This window comes from Falco rusticolus, chromosome 19 (assembly GCF_015220075.1).
Source record: "Falco rusticolus isolate bFalRus1 chromosome 19, bFalRus1.pri, whole genome shotgun sequence".
In the NCBI taxonomy this organism is placed as follows: Eukaryota; Metazoa; Chordata; class Aves; order Falconiformes; family Falconidae; genus Falco; species Falco rusticolus.
Window position 1 is genome coordinate 5,433,995 of NC_051205.1, and position 23,215 is coordinate 5,457,209.

Below are 23,215 nucleotides of genomic sequence, written 5' to 3' on the forward strand. Positions count from 1 at the left end.
AGAAGCACCCCAGGGCCATGGCCATCGAGGAAGGAACGTGAGGACAGTGGAAGAAAGAGGAGTTTTATACACAATTGCCACGAGGCGGCCAGAAATGTACAACACAGCCAGAAAAGCAGAGCGTTCCCCTCCCGTAACTCAGCGCTCCGTGCTGGGTGCCCGCAGGCGAGGCTTTCCTTTGCTGCGAAGATGGTTATTTCATCACTGGGCTGGGGACTAACGAGCAGCGCGCCAGGGCTGCTGACGAGGCATGGCATCGCCACGCGACTCCCGGGATGGGACCGAGCTGGTGCGTGGTGGGCCATGAGGGAGACAGTTCGTTTCATTGCAGGACACCGGAGCTGGATGTACGGAGGCTGGGCTGCTGCCGGGAGAAGGTAGGAGATGCTTCTTTCCTTTTGCGAGGTGGCTTTGGGGCTCAGAACCTCACGCCTGATGATTTGACGGAGGTGGTCGTGACACATCTCCGTATGGAGGACGATCCCCCACCGGAGCTGAAGTTGCCACCTCCGGAGCCGCACATCCTTCCACTCCCAGAAGAGAAGCCACCGCTGTGCATTCCTCCTCCCATGCCACAGCTGCCGCCCATGCTTCCTCCTCCAAAGCTGCCTCCCATTCCACACACTCCTCCTCCCATTCCTCCGCTCATGCCGCTGCCGCCGCCAAATCCTCCTCCCATGCCACTGCCGCCGCCGAAGCCTCCTCCCATGCCGCTGCCGCCGCCAAAGCCTCCTCCCATGCCTCCTCTGCCACCAGAGATGGTGGTCCTGCCTACCACAGCTGGAGGAGAAGCACAGGTTACATACCCGGAGTGCACCGGCATCCCGCATCTCCAGAAACACATGGTTTCTGCCCAAGGAGAGAAATGCCGATACTTACAGACATTGACGTTGGACATGCCATCGTTGCACAGCCTGCAGAGGGAAATTGGTAGATTTTAATCACCCAGCAAAAGAGACATTGTAAAAACTGCAAACTGTATTTTCATCATCAAACTCTTTTCCTGTTTCATCCTTATGAGCAACTTAATTATCATTAAAATATTTAAGGAGGGAAGGCATTGGCAATTTCTCTTTAGATTAACATTCTTCCATATTTGAGTTCATTAAAAAAATCACACCTAGCAGTAATTAAATGGCAGCTATACCACCTGTAGTGTACAGGTTATGCCAATTATCAGTCCTGGCCATCCACAATGTCACCCAGAGTGCCAATTGCCATATCCACCCATTTTAACCAAATAGCCGGTTTGCAATTACACTGCTATCATTAAAACTGAAGGCATCCAGCATTGATCATAACATCCCTCTCAAACCCAAAGTCAAGTGTTTACCTGTTCTCCTCCCCCTCCAGCAGCTTCCTGTACATGGCAATCTCAACGTCCAGCGCAATCTTGATGTTCAGCAGCTCCTGGTACTCCTTCAGCAAGCGAGCCAGCTCCTCCTTGTCTTTCTGCAGGGCACTTTCCAGCTCCTCCAGTTTTATCCTGGCATCCTTCAGGGCCATCTCACCCCGCTCCTCTGCCTCAGCAATAGCTGCCTGCAGCTGCTGGTTCTGTGGAAGAAAAAAGGGCACTTCCTTCCTCAGGTCTCATTTTGTCACTTTGATCAGCCCTCAAACCCCAAGTGGAGTGAAGTCATGGGGAAAAGAGGAAACATCTCCATGAAGCTAATGGGGGGGTGGCTGAAGAAACCATTCCTGCCCCACACACGGTCATCTGTCACTCAACCCAATGCCACCACCCAACAAGATGCTTGCCAACCCCTACCTGCTTCTTCACGCTCTCAATCTCAGCCCGCAGCCTCTGGATATTCCTGGTCAGCTCCTGGATCTCTATCTTGGTGTTGCGGAGGCTGTCCCCATGCCGTCCAGCGGTGCTCTGCAGCTGTTCATACTGATGGCACCGAGAACAAAGCAAACCTTCAATGAAACGTTCCTGATGCCTAGATGAGATTTGTCAACAGTTTCATAGCTTATGTGCTGCTACAAGGAGCTGGCACGTTGGTCATGGATGCCCAGCTCAATGTAAAAGATGGTTTTGAGACTCAATTATTGGTTTTGATCTTTGAAATATGTCTTAGTGAGACTAAAAAGTAACCCCTGGCTTCTGAAAAGCTGCTTTGAGCAGGCGTTCTCTGGTTAAGGTCCCTTTTTGGCCACCTTTATTGAGAAGCTTGTACTGTGCACTGAAGTGATGTTCTAGACGCCTTGAAAACAGTGAGTCAGATCCCTCAAAAGCAACGCAATTCCTCTGGGGACTTCCTTGCACAAGCTCCAGCACCTTTAGCTTGAAGAGATGTCTCACATTGTCATAAATTATAGGTGAACACTAGCCATCACGCAGGGTGCCTTCATGGTTTCCCAACTCACCTGGCTCTGGTACCAAGCCTCAGCTTCAGCTCTGCTGCTCTGAGCAATCTGCTCATACTGACGCCGGACCTCCTCGATGATGCTGTCCAGGTCCAGATGGCGGTTGTTGTCCATGGACACCACCACAGACAGGTCCCGGCTGATTGTCTGCATCTGAGAGAGTTCCTACAACCAAGACAGTGCAGCCCAAGTGACCCTCAAGCCCAGATCTATGGGGGTACCCAGTCCAGCCTCAGTGTCTTTGGCCAACACATGCCTCGATACAGCTCCAGGGGAAGGGAGAGCTCGTACCTCCTCATAGATGGCCCTCAGGAAGTTGATTTCATCAGTCAGAGCTCCCACCTTCGCTTCCAACTCTACTTTAGTCATGTAGGCAGAGTCCACATCCTAAAGGAAAGAGGACAGAAAATCATTTCATTTGTAAATCCTTCAGGATCATGGAAATTACAATTGGTGCTGAGGGTAACAGCTGTGATGGTGTTACTCAATTATTCAAATCAAAAACAAGGGACTTGAAACTTCAGCCTACAGATCCTACAACGTCTACGATTTCCCATCCAAGAGGGATCCCCTGCAAGAGCAGATAAACCCCCATATTCAAGCGATCACTTTATAGTGCCTGTGACTCACCTTCTTAAGCACCACAAACTCGTTCTCAGCAGTTGTGCGCCTGTTGATCTCTTCCTCATACCTATGGAGAGTGAAAATACAAGCTGAGCTTCCTGAATTTTCCTGCCTAAGGCCACGCTAAACAAACAAACAGGAAAAAAAAAGAACTCAAAATATTTAGACTGAAAAAACTATGTCCACAATTGCCATAAAGAGCATGCATGTGAAGAAGAATGACTACCGAGCTGCTGGACTGGCTTCCTGGTTTAGTCTGTCACCACACTTACTTGTTTTTGTAATCCTCGACGTATTGCTGCATGTTCTGCAGCTCTGACTCCAGCTGGCCCCTCTGCGCCAAGATTGAGTCCAGCTGCCTCCTTAAGTTCTGGATGTAGTTTTCAAAGATGACATCCAGGTTCTTCCTTGGCCCCGAAGGCCCTTGCTGCTGGAGGAGCTCCCACTTGGTGGAGAGGACCTTGTTCTGCTGCTCCAGGAAGCGGACCTGAAAGCCAACACATGGAGTATTGACCATCATACCGGGAACAGCAGCAGAAGCCAGAGCTGCTCTTTCATCACGTAAAAAAGATTCTCCTTTGTACAATCACAAGACACCTGGTTTACTTTTATTTTTTTAAATTTCTGTTGTTGCCTGAAACTCAAGATTGGGAAAAGATGCAAATTTCTAAGCCATATTCAAGTCAAAGGAGCTTTTCAGCGTAGCACCGGCTCCGAGTACATTCCCATCGCAGGTAGTGTAGAAATCTTAGATCTCTAGTCTAGACGTAAAAGCCCGGATATTTGAAAAGGAGAAGAAATGATTATATTACTGAATTCTTAAATGGAAGGGTATTTGGAAAGAGAATGGTTCAGGAGGGGAAATTTGTGCCTGAAACCTGCCTGAAACCTGCCTCCTGATGTTTGGAGGCACTGAGCCTCCTTGCGAGAATCACCGATGAGTTGAGCCTGGTGCAACTGGCTGGATTAAAGCCCTGAAGACACAGCTTTGATCTCATATGGAAGAGATTCTCATCTCTTCCCTAGCAGCTCTTAATAAAGAGACTCGGCTGAAGCGTCTCAGCCCGCTGGAATTCAGCTGAAAAAGGACATTTCTGCAGAACTTGAAAGTTCTTCCCAGTTTTGACCCTTAATTAGACACAATCCCACCCTCTCACCTTATCAATGAAAGAGGCAAATTGATTGTTAAGAGTCTTGATCTGTTCCTTCTCCTGGTTTTTGACTTGCTGGATCTGGGGATCAATCTCAACATGGACCGGCTGTAGGAGGGTTGAGTCAACCTGCACTGGCTGGATTCCAGGGCCACCTCTACCGGGGCCACCAAAGCCTGGCATGCCAAAGCCTGGGCCACCAAAGCCACCCATTCCTCCACCACCCATTCCTCCACCACCCATTCCTCCACCATAACCACCCATTCCTCCAGCAAAGCCGCCCATTCCACCACCACCCATTCCTCCAAAGCCACCCATTCCTCCTCCACCCATTCCTCCACCAAAGCTTCCTAGTCCTCCTCCGTAGCCTCCACCGAAGCCACCCATCCTGCCTCCATATCCACCACCATAGCATCCACCCATGGAAATCCTTCCACTGCCACCTATGCTATGGAGGCTCTTGCTGCTAAACCCTCCACAGCGTCCACCACCTCCAAATCCCCTGGACATAGAGAACGAGCTGTAGCTGCTCCTGCTCCTGCCGCCACCACCTCCGAAGCCACCACCGATGGCAGAGCAAGAGCTGTAGCCCCTTCTGCTCCCGCTTCCAAAGCTCCTGCAGACAGACTGCCGAGACATGGCTGATTCTTCCAAGCTGAGTCACAAATTGAGAAGATGAGAAAGGCTGGTGGAGTTGTGCTGCAAGGAGGTGCGTGCAAAGAGAAGGGAAGTCAGTCCCTCTGGCGGGAGGGCAGCAGAGACTCTCTTTTATCTGTTTCTGGAGGTGGGCTGGGTTTGCATGGGCGTGAAGGAGGAGACAGTTACTGTCTTCATCAGCGTGGTGTGGTTTACAGATTTTCATCTTCAATTTGCCAAACATTGACCCTACCCAGAAACACACCCTAGAATGCAGGAGAAAATTAAAAAAGATTCAACTGTGTCCACCAAATGGTAGCACTGGGTGACTAAGAAGTCTTAGGCGGTTGTGGTATAGTAACACTCTCCCTAGGACACACTATAGTCTTTTATTTTTTTCCACCTTTCATCCATTGTGGTTGTTTCCCTGCTTATGTTTATCTTTATTTTGATCTTTCACTCCAAAGCCCCATGGCAGGCAAGCGCTGCCGTTCATGCCAAATTGTAGCATGGCTTTCACAATTCCCAAAACACACCTATGTTACACCCTTAGTCTTCTTTTTACATGGAAAATCGCCTTTGGCTTTGAGAAGTAGTTTCTCAATCCAGAGCCAGTGCTCAGCAAATTGCATTTTGATGAGGCTCTCCGGCTTTTCGATAAATAAAAGCTTACCAGAAAGGAGGCACCAGAGCAATGGTTGGCCCTGGAAATTCATTCATTGTTGGACCAAACTCTCGCTGCAAGTGACTCCTGGGCTCTTCGTGCCTATAGTCTCAGCACGGGTGAAGAAATGCCACAAATATCATAGACGGGAAATCCCTTCAGGATGTTCTGACGGCTTCAGGACCATGAGAAGAGCCAGAGAAGGCATCGGCAACCCGGCTGCTCCAGTGGGAAGTGTGGCCAGGCGGACGGAGGGCTCTGAGAACAGGCAGAGAGCAGGAGGCATGCAAAATCACACTGCCCACATCATAAATCCTGTAACTACTCAAAGGCAATTAGCCAGGCAGACGATGCTGGAGAGCTCAGCTCGTTTGTAGACACATAGAAATGAGGAGAACAGAGGGCACAATAACTTTCACTTGAGGAAATGCATGTTTTTCAGCTGCCTGCCTTAGTTCACTATTAATGTGCAAATATTTTTTTTGGCAGACACAGACACTTGTGAGCGGTGCTGAGCCCTCCTTCGGGAGGGCAGGTGGATCCCTGTCCAAGCTCCTTTGGAAGTGGGCACCAGGCTCTGGGAAGGCAGAAGCTGGTGGGAACACTCCGGTTTGATGCCACGCTGCGAAGGGATTAGCTGATGCATGAGACTTGCAATATAAGACTATGACCCATCATACATTCATCCTTTTGTCTTGCAGAAGCCTGCTTATCAAATTACTGAGTCTTTTTTTTTTTTTTTTAGAAAGTCCTTTTTTTTTATTAGTTTTCAGCTTTTTTGAGCCACCTGAGATATTTTGAAGTTCTAAAATCTTTATGACTACTGAGGCAGCCAGCTGTGCTGGTGGCTTTCTAGCAAGGTTCTCAGAAGTTCCCACAGGACACAGGCAATTAAGTGCTTCTTGAAAATCCACACTAGCAACTCTTGGTGTCTTTAGATGTTTAAATACCTCTAAAAATATCGCACAGACACCTATTTCCAAAAAGTCCCTAAGGACCTGGACCAGGTCACGACATGCAGCCAAACTGGCATTTCCACTGAAAAACACGACTGTCCCGGCACAGCCTGCTCATCCCACCTCCCTTCCCAGCACCCGCCTGGATTCCTGAGCATGTGGGGCAGAGGATCAAGGGATAGATAGGGCTAAAAAAGGTATAGAATAAAAACAAGTCACTTTGAGACCAAAAGGGTGGGGAGGACGGGGGTTGTGGTGGTTGTGCAGCACAGTTTATAGACAAATAAATAAATAGACAATAAATATGCGGGTCGAGGAGGTCCTGTATGGCTTGCTGGTCTTCAGCCAGACTTTGTCTCCTAAGCACCTGCCCAGCTTGGGAGGTTCTGCAGCGCAACCTCAAACACCACAGCAGCCGTGAGCCAACAGCCTTGACAAACCCCTGATCCCTCTTGGGGCCGAGGCAGAGCCGGCACTCAGCAGCCCCGTCCGTCTCGAGGAGAGGCAAAGCGCCAGCAAGACCTGGCAGTGCCGCCTCCGTGGACCGGGCTGAGAACAGGCTCTGCTCCTGGTTCATCAGCCAAGCACATCCCACCGCTGCCTGCCACGCCACCAGGTTCAGCAGCGTGCCATGGGCTTACGGCTGCTATAGATACAATCACACAGATGCACACGCATCTAACGATGCCTTCCCTCACATTGCCACACATGCGGTTACATTTTTCGGGGGGGGGGGGGGGGGGGTGTTTTTTAATTTTTCTGTGGGCGGGACAGCATGATCGGAACGTTTTCCCATTCCCAGCCGTGCTGGGAGGAGATGCGTTAAGTCAGCACAAGGCTCCGAGTCCCCGGCGCCCGTGTTGAGTCACGGCCACATCGCCAGCCAAGTTTGGGAAATCGAACTGGGATTTGGGTATCAACATCGTCAGCCGGTTCAAACGCAAGAGGCAGCTTTAGACCACGGGGATCTCAAACAACATCATTATACCCGGAGCCCTAGTGAAGGAAAACAACCTCTAAAGTCCCTTCCAACCCAAACGATCCAAGGAATCCATGAAAATAAACAGGCAGGAATGTAGGAATAGAAGCCTTGGCTCATTTCAGCAGCAGCACCGTCAGCCACATGCACTGGCCTTAGGAAAAGTCTTCAGCCACAGAAAGGGAGAATTCTGGGGGGGAAAAAGCAAAGCAAAGCATTTAATTCCCACACCTCCCATAAAATGCTTGACATCTAAGTGTCTTCACTGTGCACTTTGAAAATGGGGGGAAATCGTGACAAAATCAAACCAAACTTATTTCTGACCATGCAAAATGTTTTTACTCCTCCAATAAGAGGCAGAAGTTGTGTCACGTCTTGGTCCAGCCCAGCAGAATTTTCCCCTCCTTGCTGCAGCAATCCTAGGGACAAAAGGCGAGGGCTTTTTGGTGTCTGTTTGTTTTAACAACAGCCTTAGCACACATCTAGAAACCTTTTGTCTCTCCATCACGCTGCCCTGATGGCAAGAGTCATTTGCTGGAGGCAAGTTTACACAGAGGCAGCTAAATCGGGGTGACTCTGAGGGAAGCAGATGTCTTTTCATTCAACGCCATCTCAGGTCCCTTTACGACTCACTAGAATATTTAACTGTTGCCCAAACCATCTCCCCATCCAAGTAGTTACATGCCTTTGCTGGCAGCATTGTGACATTCCGCAGTCACCGGTACGTTTATGTCTCGAGCATTTACAACTGGGAAGAGAGCATGGGATAAATGAAATGAGTCATCTGGATCGCAGAGCGAGTCTGCGGTTGACCAGGGATGTGACTCAAGGTCTCCTGAGCAAGAGGTCAAACCACGCCAGGAGTTTTTGGCTCTAAATTTACAGGTCATCAAAAATATTCTGCTTTTGTGGAGAGGCAGAGCTTGACAGGGGGTTGGGATCTTACTCTTCCCATGGTCTCAGGTGCCTTTTGGAGATGCCTTAAAAGCAGCCCATGGATCCCTGGCCAGTCCAGACACAGTGAAAGCTGCAGGGCTGGCTCCGGCATCAGGGATGCTGAGGCATTAGCTCTGATTTAGCTCGGAGGGGTGATGATCACCCCTCCCTTTTCCACACCATTCCTTAGAGGATGCTCCAGCACCACTTAGGGCTGTGCAATGTCTTAGCCATGACAGCACCAGCTGTGGGCACCACAGTGTCGGGACCACCTTGGAGGACAGGGAAGCCAGCAGTGTGCTGGAGGCAGGGGTCAGTCAGAAGCAGGCTAGCTAGGGAATATCCTGGGCTGGCCAGCACGATCAGAGAAATGGCTTAGGAATAGAAAGGAGAAGGGAACGGTCCCCCGAGTCCACCAGTCTGCTCTGCTCTAACGTGGCTAATTGCCCCTGTTACCCCAGGAGACCCAGCAGAAGGACAGAGAAGAACACCCAGGTTCAACCCAGCCACCTCTTTCTCTCCTGCCGCACTGCCAGGAACAGGCTCGTTCCCAGCGATGTCATTCAAGAAAACATGAGTGTTTCACAGACTGAGCTGGATCGGACTGTCACACCGAGCCTGGACCAGCGATTTTGCCACCCCAACCATCTCACCCCTGCAGGACCTCCTTCACCTCCTGCCAAACCATCCGTGTGTTTGGAGAGGGGTGCGAAAGATGGGAGAGCGGGCTACACGTTCGCCTTGGCTGCTTCAAAGGGCAAGGAAAGTCAGGTCACACTTTCAGATCTCAGCAAAAGAGAGGTCTTGTTGCAACACGAAACTCTTTGGTCAAAGGAAAAAAAACCACACCAGCTTACTGCCTGTAGTGTTTATTGGGGTACACCACATGCCAAGGGAGAAAGGCTTAAGCAAACAAGCACAATTGTTCCCATGATCACAATGAAAAGGTAAAACCTGAACAAAACTAAACATTTCACAGCAGTTTCTAAAGAAGGCAGGTGAAACTACTGGTATCTTGCTTAGAAAAAAAAAAAAAAACTCAAACTGCAGCGGGGTGAGAAACGTCTTCAGCTGGGACTAGTCACCATTAGGAAATTCTTGTTTTGGAGTTCGAGCCCTGGCTGATGAGCAGGACCGATTAAAATTGCACCACGTCTGGTTCCAGCACAAGATCTTGAGAGAAGTCGAGCCTTTCCGTGGACTCCACGGGATGCCAGTTCCCTGAGCAGCACACGGACCAGTCCCCTCTGCCCGTAGGTAGGACGCCCCTCACATGGACCATGTTGCTTTACAGCCTTATCCCAGCTGCGTCCGGGGGCCCCCAGCAATGGGGCCGGTCCTGCTCCCACCTCAGCACCCTGCTAACCAGCAGCCTCGCAGTGTCTCTGGGGAGCGAGTGGTCCTCAAGCACTGTTGAGAACCTCAGTCAGTGGCTGGTGAGCAGAGCCCTGGTTTGCTTGTCCACGCAGTTCCTGAAGGATGGCGGTGGTTTAAAATGAAATGGGTGGCCATCACGTTGGCAGTGAAGTGGGGACAGGGCGACAGGGGGATGGCAATCATGAAATTTGCTTTCTTTCTCCTTTGAGTGTGGGGTTGGGGGAAATAGCTTGCTCTCCTAGACCCTCCGGCTGGCAGATGTAGAGCTGGTAGTCTTCTTCAGGGTGGTGCCAGACCCCACCACCACTGAGTTAGACCCTCCTGCCCCTCCGGAGCTGAATCCTCCCCCCACACCAAATCCTCCCCCGGAGCCCAGTCCACCACCTCCCAGGCTGTAGCAGAACCCAGCACTGTTACAACTGCCTCTCCCACTTCCAGCACCGACTCCGATTCCTCCTCCTCCCAGGCATAGTCCACTGCCGTATCCACCTCCCACGGAGCTGCTGCCACCTCCCACCACACCTGCAGAGAGGAACAGAAGGCAGCACAAGGTCACCTCTGATGTCACCATGAAGTTTTGGATCACCCATCCCAGCCCGCCATGCTCCTGCAGGAACGCTACTTACAGATGCTCACGGTGCTCTGGCACTCTCCAGACATCCTGCAAGGAGAAGAGACACAGCGTCAGCTCCAGCCAGAGCATCTGGACTCATCCAGCTCCATGAAGCCAGGTTTGGTCCATCAGACCATGGGCATAAATAGCAGCAGCTATAGGACAGCAGCCCATGGCTAACGGCAGCACCATGCGTACTTTAACAGAGGAGGTATGATGGGCCACGTTCTTCCCGTTGGTTTAGCGGGATGCAAGGAATCTCTTGCTGCATCCCCACCCACCTGCACTCCTCGCCCTCCAGCAGCTTCCTGTAGGTCGCGATCTCGACGTCCAGGGCCAGCTTGACGTTCATCAGCTCCTGGTACTCGCGCAGCTGCCGGGCCATGTCCTGCTTCGCCTTCTGCAGGGCTGTCTCCAGCTCAGTCAGTTTGTCCCTGGCATCCTTGAGGGCCACCTCCCCGCGCTGCTCAGCATCGGCGATAGAGGTCTGCAGAGTCTCACACTGGAGGGCAAGACACAGATACGATGAGTGAGGCAGGGGCAGCCGTTCGGAGATGGAGCCGTGGTCCCAGGTCACTTGGGCTCAGCCGTTCACCAGCACAGGGTCCCTCCCGCCCACCGTGACTCTTGCCAGTCTGTTTGCTTTCAGGGAGGCTCTGAAGGGGGTTACCAAGAGCTCACAAAACATGCAACCCCCACCTGTTTCTTCACACTCTCGATCTCAGCCCGTATCCTCTGGATCATGCGGTTGAGCTCAGAGATCTCGATCTTTGTGTCCTTAAGGCTGTCCCCATGCTTGCCCGCAGTAGCCTGCAGCTCTTCATACTGGTAGGTGGAAGGGAAGGGAGCATGTTAGGTCCACTACGAGTGGCTCCTCAGAACAGCTCTCCATGCCACCCCACACAAGCCGAGGGGAACATGTGCACAGTAGCTCCAGCCCAGCTAGATCAGCAGCAGTGATATCCCAGGTCTCAGCACAGTCTGAGCTACCACCAGTAGCTCTTCCACCCGCTCAGATGTCAGTGTTCATGAGCACTGTGTGGCACGCTCACCTTGCAGCGGTACCAGGACTCAGCCTCCAGTCGGCTCCGGTTGGCAATCTCCTCGTACTGGGCTTTGACCTCTGCGATGATGCTGTCCAGGTCCAGGTTTCGGTTATTGTCCATGGAGAGAACCACGGAGGTGTCGGAAACAGTCTTCTGCATCTCAGACAGCTCCTGCAGTTCCGACCAGACCTGGCTTTAGCCCTGCCATAATTTCCTCACAGCATCACAACCCTTCTCCATCCCAGCATCCCCCCACAGCGAGCAGCTGGACCACTTACCACGTCATAAAGATACTTCAAGAAGTTAATCTCATCTGCCAGAGAATCTAATTTTGCCTGGAGGTCCACCTTGGTCAGGTAGGCTGTATCCACATCCTGCGGCAGAAATGGGAAGTGAAAACCCGACGCACACCATTCCATTTCACCCTGAGCCCTTTGGTGCCCCTTCTCCCCACAGCACATACATCTCAGGGTCCTGGTTGATGTCTGGTGCTAACGAACCGGTGCTGATGGAAGCAAGAGCTCCTCTGAACCAGGATGTGTCTTGGTGTTACAAAAAAAAACCCAACCAAGGACTTTACCTTTTTCAGGAGCACAAAGTCGTTCTCCGCAGCTGTCCTCTTGTTTATTTCCTCTTCGTACCTGTTGATTATAACGAGGGAGATTGAATCTCCAACTTGTTTTGGCTCTGGCTGCTGCTGGCAACGAGGTGGTGTTGGCCTCAGACTAACGAATGCAGCAGAAACAGACCTGCCATGGGCGAGATTTATGGACAAGCAACAGCCCTTTGCCTCTCCGAACGAGCCCTGGCTCATGCCACCTCCGTTGCCTGGCAAAGGAGAATCCTGTCCCTGCCTAAACTGAGTCCTGGTGGCTGTGACCACTCCAACCCCTTCTACAAGACCCAAGGACCTTCAGGTCCTCAACACGGGCCATCCCCGGCTGCTCACTGAGGCAGGAGCTGCTGCAGAAGACTGTGGTGGTGGTGATCTCCAACACAAAGTCAAACTTCAACCTGCAGCCTCAGTAGAGGAAGGGATCCTCCTGATAAGTCCCAAACTTGCTTTCCCACCATTTTTTGGTAACTCCTTCAGTGGAAGCATTTCTCCAGGCTTTGTTCGTCCTTTTCCAACTGAACAAATCAATAAATAGGAGCAGGAAAGGACTTTTTTTTTTTTTTTTCCCCCACTTCACATCATCCTTCCACAGAAAGCTCTGAGCTTCAAATCACGAAGGATATTATGGGAAGGAATCCGTGAGGAAATCCATGAGGAAATTACAGTAGGATTTAGCAACTAATATAATTAGTTCATTAAATCATAATGCCATGGATTTTTAAGTGAGAAAGACAGACAGTAGAGGATCCTGCTTTAGAGAGAAGGATAGCTGAGGCAACAGTGCATACGGAGAAATACCTTGAAAAATCACAAAACCCAGTTGATGAAAACTCCCCCAAAATCTTTTACATTTTCTAATCATTGAAACCAGTGAAATATTGCCAGTTCTCATGATTCTTTCAGTATTATGACTGTTCAAAGTTTTATCTCTATCTTTTCACCACCAGACAGCCCAACCATGACTACACCCGGAGCAACATACTTGGTCTTGAAGTCTTCCACCATGTCCTGGAAGCTCTTCAGCTCTGACTGCAGCTGCTGCTTCTCGCTGGAGAGGGAGTCGAGCTGCTTCCTCAGCCCACTGATGTAGGTTTCAAACACAGCGTCGAGGTTCCTGCCCCCCGCCCCCGGGCCACGCTGCTCCTGCAGGAGCTTCCACTTAGTCTCCAGGATTCGGTTCTGCTGCTCTAGGAACCGGACCTAAATGATCGCAGGGATGAGTAGAAAAAGAGTCAGACTGTTCCCAAAAGCATATTTTCTTTTTTTTTTAATTGACATTTTCCATATTTTTTTCCCATTTAATGAGTTTAACCTTCCTGCCTGTTCTCATCTCCAGTGAGCAATAACTTCAGGGTCCCACTGGGCAGGTGGGGCCACGGCTCTAGGATGGGTGGGCAAAGGTGGGTCCCCTTCCCTCTCCAATCTCACAACCTCTAAACAAGAGAAACACGGTGAACTTCACAGCTTGGGCATCTTTTCTTTAAAAATGAGCCAAAACAGTCAAAGTCCTTAAAGTTCATGGAGGGACAGAGCCCACCAGCAGAGACCACCCTGAGGATGCCCCGCACATAGTGCGCGGTCCTACAGCTTAGCATCAGCATCGTGGTCTTAAGAACCAAGGATCCTGCTCCTGGGTTTCTCCATAACCCTGGGAAAGGCATTTCTCCAGTCACCACGCTCTGTCTTCGGGGGTTCTTTGGGGTGGTCTGGGCTCCCTGGGTGTTGCTGGGTGGGGATCTCCCAGCGTGAGCTGTGGTGAGCTCAGACCTGCACCCCCCAGCCCTGGCCTGAAGCCATTCTCACCTTGTCAATGAAGGACGCAAATTTGTTGTTGAGCTGCTTTATCTCCTCCCGCTCTTGCGTTCGCACCTTCTGGATCTCAGGGTCAATTTCAAGGTTGAGTGGGGCCAGCAGGCTCTGGTTGATGGTCACCTCCCTGATGCCACCCGGGGGGCAAGGGGGAAAGCCTTGACCTCCAAAGCCACCATCAAATCCTCCACCAAAGCCACCAAAACCACCACCAAAGACTCCACCAAAGCCACCTCCAGTCCCACCACCATAGCAGCCACCAAACCCTGCCCCAGCACCGTAGCCAAAGCCTCCTTGGCCACCAGCCCCAAACCCTCTGCAGACACCACTGCCTCCACCGAACCCTCCCAGGGAGATACTCCTACTCCCTCCCAAGCCATAGAGGCTCCTGCTGCCGAAGCCACCAGCGCTACCAGGTCCCCTGCATCCTCCGCGGGACACAGAGCTGAACGAGACCTTGTTCCTCCCCCCGAAGCAAGCGGAGCTGGAGCTGAATCCCTTGCCAAGACCACAAGACTGGCGAGACATGGTGACCGGTCCCCAGCAGTCAACCCGTGAAGAGAGAGGAGCCGAGCAGTGCGGTGCGCAGGGGGAGGATGGGATACGGGAGGAGGTGAGTCCTGTGAGTGCCGTGGCTGAGTGCCCCTTTTTATGTGCTCAGGGAGTTGGCCGGGTGTCAGGGGAGTGGAGGTGTCTTTTTTTTCTTTTATTTCTTTTTTTTTTTTATTCTATTCATTGTTTTAGGGCTTGGAAAGATGCCCTCCCCTCTTTGCCACCACCATGACCTGCCTCAAAACACTCCCTCGAGAGCTAAGAAAAACAAAGTGATTGTTGGTGTTGGAAGCACAGCCCCAAATCAAATTCCCTTAGCGGCAGCTGTCAACCCATCATGGGCCTTCCTGAGCCTCTCGGGGCAGTGACAAAGCACCGCAAATTCCTTGACACATTACACCCTGGAGGGAGACCCTTGTCTTAGCTAAATCACTCATTTTGAGCCCGGTGGCAGGTGGTTGGTTCACTGAATTCCAACAAAAACGCGGTTTCCTAATCGCACCCTCAGCTGCACCCTGGTTCAACCTCCTGTGCAGAGCAGATTTGACTCGGGTTGTCCAAAACTGTTTCACAACCAGAGAGCATTAGTCCTTGGCAGGGTTATAAAATTAGCTTTATGTCAACAAAGATGCCTTAGAAACACTTTTGAGGAGGTTTTTAAAGTCATTGTAGATCACTCGGGTGCATTGAGCCTGGAGGGGCAGGGAGGAGGGGACAGGACCTCAGTGGTTCTGTGCCGCACACCTTCCCCCATCCTCAGCAGGGTCGAGATGCCACCACCAGCCTGAGGAGCTCTGCCCCACGCTGGTCCCACCCCCCCTGCCCTGGGCTGGAAGCCTTCCAGGCACTGCCAGGATGTTTCCTGAGCATCCTGGCAGGGTCTCCAGCCACCAGCCCCCTCCACAGCACGTGGCACTTGGCAAAGCCACTCCTGCGCCGGCCCATCAGCAGACTTTAAAAAAACAAATACAACTTAATTGCTTAACCGCTTTTAATTTATATTTTAATGAGCAGAGGTGTCTGAAGATGCCTTCCAACAGAGGATCCCCATTTATCCCAGCGTTAAAAAAAAAAAAAAGCCATAAAACTTCCCCCCAAACCACAAGCTGCCGCTGAAGCCATGACAATAAAATCCAACTCTATAATCATCCCTTTGACTGCAGACGCTCGTGGGAGAGGTTTGGGGAAGCAGTTTCAGCTCCGAACCCATTCACCCCCAGCTTTTTTATTCTGCAAACATGAAAATCTGGGCTCGGGTGCACGTCTGCAGGAGGGGGGGCACTTTTCCTCCCCAGCCACATCGGGCATTCATTGAACTGCCGGATTTTCAGCCCGAGGGGATTTGCATTGCAGGGAACAGGGAAGCTCACGCTCCCCTTTGGCAACGAGCATCCTGCACGCCCTGGTCCCACTGGAAACCCCCTCTCGCCCCAGGCTCCAGGATGGCCGGTTTTCCAGCCGCCGGTGGGGACTTGGTCGGGGTGAGGAGGAAAGCGGCTTGAACTCGGCTCTGGCCAGGAAAGGAGGCGGCGGCTGCATCTCCCCAGCCTTGCGCAACTGGCAGATGGGCTGAGAAACCGAAGGAACCTGTTTGAGCCCAGGCGGAGAGCGTAGCTGCCGGGAGTTCCCAGGGTGGCTCCGCCACCGACTCCTGGCACGGCTGCTGGCTCGCTGCCGGCCGAGGCGCTTGCCCAAGCAGCCGGCTGTTGGGCCAGCAAAGCGCCCTGCTACACCCACGCAGTCCTGTCCCACCACAGTGGGGTGGGAAAACCTGTCCCACCACGCCGGGACACTGGGCCTCCCTCCCAAATCCATCCTGCATCCCAGGGCTGAGCATCTCAGATGCTCCAGCACTTGCTGGGTTGGTCGGCGCACCTGGAGTGAAGCACCGGTGGCAGCGGCGCTTCCTGAGGACCCAACGTTGGCCACCAGCAGCCACCCAGTGCCAGCACAGAGTGACCCAGCAGCAATAGCAAAGTCTCGGGATGAGCACCCCTGGGTGGGAAGAGCACTGGGGAGGTGACCTTCCTCCCAAAGCTGTGGGGTGGGGAACGGAGACAGAGCCCACGGACCAGCCCAGCCCCACTGCAATTGCCCGCGCCGCCTCTCCCGCCTCCCCCGCGGCCAACTGGGAGGAGACGGCAGATCCCAGCAGCTCCACTCTGCTCGCAAGAGCCATGACGGTAGCAGAGCTGACATAGCGCGCCACAGAAATTAGATGTTTCCAAATGCAGAAGACGTGTGTCCTCCTCCTAAAGACCAGCTCGTAGCTCAGAAATCCAGATAAAACCTCAACATCAGGTTCCTGCCGGGCTTAAAGCTCCATTCCTGGGGACCTGGACACGCCACCGAGCAGGTCCAGGAGCTCGGCAGCTGCTGGTCCCCTGGCTCGGCAGCAAGTCCCACACACACCCACCCCACTGGGTCCCCTCTCCACGAGAACAGCGGGCAGACCCCAGACCCACATGTTGCCGAGAGCTTCACCAGGCCAGGCTTGAACGAGGTGCTGGGAAGAGAAAATAGGTTCTTCCCATGGAAGGATATAAATAACCTGCTTCTTTGCATGCTAACCCTTGCCCAGAGGCAAAACCTGATCCCAAGAGGTTCTGCAGCTCCACTAATGCAGACGGCTGCATTTCTTTAACGAGGCTCTGAGACTTCCTCGGGGCTCAGCAAGGCCATGGCAGGAGAGCTGGGCACAGGCGCATTCACCGGGGCACAACTGAGCATCTGCAGCAGGTCCTCGCTGCGGTGGGGCGGCAGCTGCAGGGCAGGGACCCCCAGGCTGGGTTCCCACCAGGGCAGCGGCTTCATCTGCCATGGGTCACCCTTCATCTACTGGCGGGTACTGGTGCAGGGACATGAGGGTCTTGAGGCTCAACGGAGAAGCAGGCGCGCTCTGTGCACCTCAGAGGAGATGAATGATGGCACCTGGCACCTGGCACCTGCACCAGGCACCATGCCCAGACAAAAACTGGGATTTATCCCACCAGGAGCTGAGGATGCTCAGCATCTCTTACTAGGATCATAGGGATGGCAACAGTGGGAGCAGCACATTCCCTTGGCTGCAACACCAGTTTATACTGGGAGTATTTCAGAGCCAGGGAAGCTCCCCAAAGCCATGGGTGGGCTCCGAAGCCCACAGCAGCAAGCGCAGCCCCTCGGCAGAGGGTGATGCTGGGTTCTCCGGTCTCACTGCTTGTTCTCCCCACAGGCCAGGTCTCACATGCAAAATAGAGGAAAGAAAGAGAGAAATTCAACCGGGGCAGGCGAGTGAGCCCACAGAGCTCTTTGATGGTGCATCAGTGGCTGCACCCACAAGCCAGCTCCTCTCCCAGCAAAGAGGGGTGGGAAGAAGGGGGGTGTCCCTGTTGGGGGGGCAAAAAAGGCTCTGGATGAGCCCGGGTGTCAAGCCCAGAGCTGGTTACTCGGGATACCCGTACCCACAGGTACCCCTGTGGGTGAGGGGACCACTAAAACGGGCTCAAAACACACGCAGCATCCAACTGCAGCACCCATAACATCAATGGGGGGTAAGCGGAGCCAAACCAGAGCCCAAATACACCCACTTTCACCCCAAAGCTGCCCCGGGACTGCGCTCCACTGAGAAAACCCCGCTTAGTCCCACAGCAAAGGAGCGAGAGACTCCCGGCTGCTCACCAGGCAATTACTGGCCTGGCAAATTGCAGGGCTGGGACGTGAGCTGGGAATCATAAAAGCAGAAATAACAAGGTGGGTCCCGAGAGAGATCAAAGCCATGCGTTGCAGAAGACGGGCGGCACCCCACTCCTGTCAGAGCTGTGATTGCAGAGAGCGAAGCGCCCCGGGCGCTTGCTCCGGAGCCTCCTCGCAATAAATGCTGCTGCTAACACGTAGCTCACAGGCAACCCCTTCTTCTGGGAATGGCAGCCCTCCGTGAGGGATACTAATAACTGCAATAATTCTTCTTCTTATGGTGATGCCACTGGCACCTCCATTGGGTGCCACCTCTCCTGCTGTCCCCTGCCATCCTGCGTGGCGCGGGATGCTGCCAGGATGCCGGCTGAGCACCCTTCCCCACCCCAGGGGACCGCGAGTCCCAGCCCTGCCTCCCAGGCTCCACGGTGGGAAAAACAGAGCCAGGTCTCCCATGAAATGAAATTAGGGATCATCTCGGACATGGCCAGGAGGAGCATCCACTTGGACTCAAAGCGGGAAGCAGGGCAGCCCCCCACGGGACACACACCCCGCTCACCAGGAGATGAGGACCTGCTCTGAGGGGGACAGGGTGGGGGTTCTCCCAGGCAGGGGAAGGGTTGACCCGGGGGGTGAGGGAGGTCCCATGGCATCCCAGCAGCCCAAGCAAGGCCAGCGCATCCATCCTCCCGTACAGCCCCATCCCGTGGGAATAAAGACCCCCTGGACACCTATTTCCCCTTTTCTTCCCACGCTGGAGGAGCCCGGCCCCGGTGGGGTTTAGCCATCAGGATCCAGGGGGATCTGGGGCCCAACAGCCTCCCAGTGCAGAGGGCAAGTGGCTTTTCTGCAGCATTACCCCCTCCACTGGCTGCTGGGGTCACCCTGAGGATGAACTTGGGGGGCGGGGGGGAAGGCATCTGTGGAGTGGTGGAGGCAGGAACCCAGGGCACTGCACCCCATGGGATGTCCCTGTATCTGTCCATCCATCCGTCCACCCGTCCATCCATCCACCCATCCCATGCCTTGGGGTGTGCCGGGCAACAACAGCAAAAGCAGAGCACCCTCTAAAGGGCAGAGATGCTCCCAGAAGCTGAACCATCCACCCCAACCCCCTAAAAACGAGTCCATCCCTCCCCACCATCCCACCTCGTCCCTGTTTCCCGCCCCCCCCCCGGACCAGCACCCAGGGGATGCCCCATGCCTGATCCCGGGGTGTTTTCCCAAAAAATAAAAACAAAAAAGCAACACCCTCCCCAAAACATGCTGGGTCTGGGGATGCTTCACCCCAGGAAGGGGGTGAACACTTCACCCCCATGAGGAGTCACGGGGGGGAAGAGGCCAAAAGGGCAGGAGGGGGCTTGGGGGGGGGGGGGGGGGCTGGGGGCCAGGGGGGGTTGGGGGCTCCCGGGGGGAGGGCAGCACCCCGGGCAGGGCGCAGGGGTGTGCGTGTGAAAATGTGAGGAGCGAAGCTTTGGGTGGATCCTGCCCCCGACGCTAATTACAGGCATGAAACGCTGGTGCAAGCTGGGTCTTGCTGCTGCGCCCCGGCCGAGCCACGCCTGGGCTCCGGCGGCGCGGGGGGGCAGCCCCCGCTGTGGGGCAGGGACCCCCGAGACGCCCCTGCACACGGGCGAGGGTGGGCGCACGCCGCCTCAGCACCTGGATTTTGGGGGTCCCCTCCATGGGTGCTGTTTGTTCCCACCCCCCCTGCAGCATCACATCGCTGGCAAAGGGGACCCCAAAGCTGGGGGGGGGGGGCACGGTGGGGGGTTGGCGGGTGAAGAAGCCTGTTCTGGGGGGGATTGGGGTGGGGGAAGGCTCAGAGGGTCCTCCAGAGGCATAAAGGGGGGTTCAGGTCCCAATTCCAGCAGGAAAGTTGGGGGGGGCACAAAGCACCTGAGCTGGGGGCTCAGCTCCCTCCTCCACCACCGGGGTCCTGGCGCCAGGAGACCCCCACCGGGTAGGGTCTCCTTGTCCCCTCCAGCGCCCACCACAAGCCCCTAACCCCCCCCCCATGCGCTCAGGACCCCCAAACCCCATCACCCCGCTTCCCCCACAGCCCAAGAGAAACCCAGGTGTCTTGGTCCCCCCACCCACTCCCCCCAGACCCTGGGACACCCCAAAAGGAGCAGGGACCCCCCCTTCCCAGCCTGGGGGTACCTGAAAAACACGTGGGCAGCGCACGGGCACGTCGGTGGGGTGAGTCACGGCCCCGCCCCACCCGTGGGACGAGCTGTGTCAGGCCTCAGCCTGCCCCCATGTCCCCCCCCAGCCTGGGGTGCACCAGCCCCCTGGGATGGACCCCCGCCATGCTCTGTAGGGTTAAATCCTGCCAGCGGGGACCCATCTCCCCTGGGGGGTCCCCCAGCTGCATCCCTGCCTCAGTTTCCCCACTCAGGGCATCACCTCCCCAGTCCTGGGACTTCTTCCGCAGGTGGTGGGTGATTTTAAACACACCCCCCCCCAAGGACCGTCGGGGGCCCACAAAGCCGCGGGGTGATGCCAGGGACCCTCGAGGTCATGTGTCGTCCCCCTCAGTGTCCCCAGTCCCAGCAGGGTGGGGTGACACTGAAACCCGGAGTAGCACCGCACCATGCCCAGACCCCCCCCAGACCCCCCCCCAGCCTGTCCCAGTGCTGCCAGGGCCTGCCTGGTCCTGCCAGCCGGGATCCAGCTGTGCCAGCACCCATGGGTGCCCCATACCCGGGTTGTGGGGTGTGTGTCCCCGGGAAGGGGGTTATGCTTAGCAGTGGTGCTGGAACCCAGACACGGTGATGTTTTGGCGGGGGGGGGGGTCCCTTCCAGCCCCCCTCCCTGGTTCCAGTTGGCACCCTGTGCAGCACGAGGTTGCATCCTGGGGGTCCCACTGAGCTGCCACCCTTGGGGGGCTCAAGCTGTCCCGGGACGTTGGGTTGGCCAGCCCGCCCCGTGCCTCAGTTTTCCCTGCAAGGTCCCCACGACCCCCAACTCTGCCCAACGGGGGGGTCCATGGGCCCCCTCCAGACTCAGCCCACCGGCCACACCGGGGCTGTTCCCCTCCCACCTCAAGCCCCCGGGTGCATCCAGCCCCCCCAGATGCTCGGAGGGGGCCTGAAGCCGGGGGTGAGGGCTGGGCTGGGACCCCGCAGTCTCGGCTTACCCCCACCCACCCTCCCTGGGGACCAGGGGGGACCCCAAGCTCCTGCCCCGCCCCCCCCCCCCCCGGACCTGCAGCCGCCGCCACCCATCGCTGCTCCTCTGCCGCCCCCCAGCGTCCCCGTGAACCCCAAAACCATCGGGAGGGGGGGGCTGCTATAGGGGCTGAGGACGAAGCCCTGGGGGGTCCCCAACCCCTTCCTCCCTCCCAAGCACCCCAGTGACCCTCAAGCCGGCCCCCAGCCCCACAAAGGCAGGGTGTGCCCCAAGGGACCTGGTTACATCCCGGGGGGGGGCGGGGGGCGGGGCACCCACCAAAGGCAACCCCAAGGCAGGGTCGGGGTGGTGTTGAAGTTGGGGGGGGAGCAGAAAAGGGGGTGCAGGGCGGTGGCCCCACTTTAATCCCATCCCCGGGCAGGGGGGAAGCCTGTGCACTGCGGCTGCTCCCACCCCCCCCTTTTTTTTTTTTTTTTTTGGAGGGAGGGGCAGCTGTGTCAACCCCCACCCTAACCCCGGCACCAGCCCCACTGTGGCCCAAGGGCCCCCGCAGATGCTCGGGGCCCCCCCGGCCCGGGGGGTGTCGGGGGGCTGCTCGCGGGGAGCCTCCGGTGGCTGATCCTGCAGCCCCCCCCCCTTTCACCGCACCAAAAACTGAGGGGGACCCCCCCCAAGCCCCTGGGGTGCAGACTGGTAGGGCTGGGGGCACCGTGCCCTGTAAGGAGGGAGAAGGGGGGGACAGGGGACACCCCCCAACCCCCGGAGCATGTTAATTAGCTGCAAGCGGTAATTGCAGCGGAGGCTGATGGTGCAAACGCCAGGTGTCACCTCCGGACCGGGAATGGGAGGCGGGAGGCTGCACCCCAACCCCTGCAGCACCCCAATACCCTGGGGACACCCCCCAGACCCATCTCAGAGCCCCCCCCCCCCCCCCCCCCGCTAAGGGGTCACCGGAGGGGCCAGCGGTGCCGGGGGGATGCTGAGCCCACCACCACCATGGCACGGGCCCCCCGAAGCTGCCCGCAGCCCACCCCGAACCCCCAAATCCTCCCCCCGCCGCCCCGCCGTGGGAGCAGGATCGGTCCCAGCCCAGACGAGCCTGTGCCGCTAATTATTAACCAAAGGGCAAAGTCCCCGTCTGCATCCCGGCTCCGAGCCAGGGTCCCTGTCCCCTGCCCCCCCCGCGGGAACACCCCGGGGGTGGCTCCCAGCCGGGGCCCCCACCCCCCATGTCTCTGCCCCCAGCAGCTCCGATGGCCCTGGTCATGTCCCCCGTCACCTCCTGGGGGTCGGGGTGGAAAACCCCATTAAACACCCCCCTCCCCCTGTTCCCGGGGCTGGATGTCAAGGGGGGGGGAGGGGGCTGGGTCCCCAAACTGGGCTGCTCCACTCCCTCGCTGCAACTCCAGACTGAGGGGACACAGGTGGGCACCCAGTGGGTGTCTCCTCCCCCCTGGGTGACCTGGGGCCGCTCTGGCCCCACTTTTGGCACAGCAGACCCCACAGGTGGGGCGATCCCACAGCTTTTTGGGGTGCAGAGGCAGCTGAAAATAAAAGGCTCCCACAGCTTTCCTGCTGGCAGCACCCCGGGGCTCAGCCCTCCGAGACACTGCAGAACCCCGTGGAGCTGAGCCTGGGGCAGCTCCTGGATCCGGGCGATGCAAGACAGACTTGAGGATCCATCACTTGGATCCCAGCAGGAACCTTGGTCTGGGGGAAAACCCTGCAGGATTTGGATTTTGAACACCGCTGGCCGCAGCCTCGTTACAGCCAGCACTAATGAGGGCCGTAATTAACGCCCGTGTGGGCTGGTGCTGGGGAGCCACAACACATTGTGTGGCACGGGCTGCACTGGGATTTGCAGGCTGGGATGGATCCTGGCACCCCGGGAGGGGTCCTGGCACCCCAAGACAGAACCTGGCACTCAGGGACTGATCCTGGCACCCAAGAGACCCCAGGAGGGACCCTGGCAGTTTGGGATGGATCCTGGCACCCAGACAGACCCTAGCATCTCCAGACAGATCCTGGCACCCCGGGAGGGGTCCTAGCACCCCAAGACAGATCCTGGCACTCAGA

At 55.7% G+C, this 23,215-nt stretch overlaps 2 protein-coding genes across 2 annotated transcripts; both read right to left on the minus strand.

Annotated features, from left to right (window-relative positions):
• Positions 1 to 418: 418 nt before the first annotated feature.
• Positions 419 to 4,784, minus strand: LOC119159144 (keratin, type II cytoskeletal 3-like). Its single transcript, XM_037411726.1, has 9 exons — positions 4,152 to 4,784; positions 3,267 to 3,481; positions 3,001 to 3,061; positions 2,662 to 2,757; positions 2,371 to 2,535; positions 1,769 to 1,894; positions 1,334 to 1,554; positions 880 to 914; positions 419 to 780 (listed from the first exon to the last, which is right to left on the minus strand). The coding sequence occupies exons 1-9, from the start codon at positions 4,782 to 4,784 to the stop codon at positions 419 to 421; spliced, it is 1,914 nt and encodes a 637-aa protein (XP_037267623.1).
• Positions 4,785 to 9,192: 4,408 nt separating this feature from the next.
• Positions 9,193 to 14,377, minus strand: LOC119159146 (keratin, type II cytoskeletal 4-like). The gene is made up of 9 exons (XM_037411728.1): positions 13,772 to 14,377; positions 12,951 to 13,168; positions 11,933 to 11,993; positions 11,631 to 11,726; positions 11,359 to 11,523; positions 11,006 to 11,131; positions 10,588 to 10,808; positions 10,320 to 10,354; positions 9,193 to 10,215 (listed from the first exon to the last, which is right to left on the minus strand). The coding sequence occupies exons 1-9, from the start codon at positions 14,303 to 14,305 to the stop codon at positions 9,932 to 9,934; spliced, it is 1,740 nt and encodes a 579-aa protein (XP_037267625.1). The 5' UTR covers positions 14,306 to 14,377; the 3' UTR covers positions 9,193 to 9,931.
• Positions 14,378 to 23,215: the final 8,838 nt, after the last annotated feature.

Bases quoted from the DNA above. Each gene is read 5' to 3' on its own strand.
- LOC119159146 (XM_037411728.1), bottom strand. From the start codon at position 14,305: ATGTCTCGCCAGTCTTGTGGTCTTGGCAAGGGATTCAGCTCCAGCTCC. The intron at 11,132-11,358 runs GTGAGCGTGCCA...TCCACCTACCAG, and splicing joins AGTCCTGGTACCGCTGCAAG to TATGAAGAGCTGCAGGCTAC. The intron at 10,809-11,005 runs GTGGGGGTTGCA...CTTGCCCTCCAG, and splicing joins TCGAGAGTGTGAAGAAACAG to TGTGAGACTCTGCAGACCTC.
- LOC119159144 (XM_037411726.1), bottom strand. From the start codon at position 4,784: ATGTCTCGGCAGTCTGTCTGCAGGAGCTTTGGAAGCGGGAGCAGAAGG. The intron at 3,062-3,266 runs GTAAGTGTGGTG...CACTCTCCATAG, and splicing joins GTCGAGGATTACAAAAACAA to GTATGAGGAAGAGATCAACA. The intron at 1,555-1,768 runs GTAGGGGTTGGC...TTTCTTCCACAG, and splicing joins TTGAGAGCGTGAAGAAGCAG to AACCAGCAGCTGCAGGCAGC.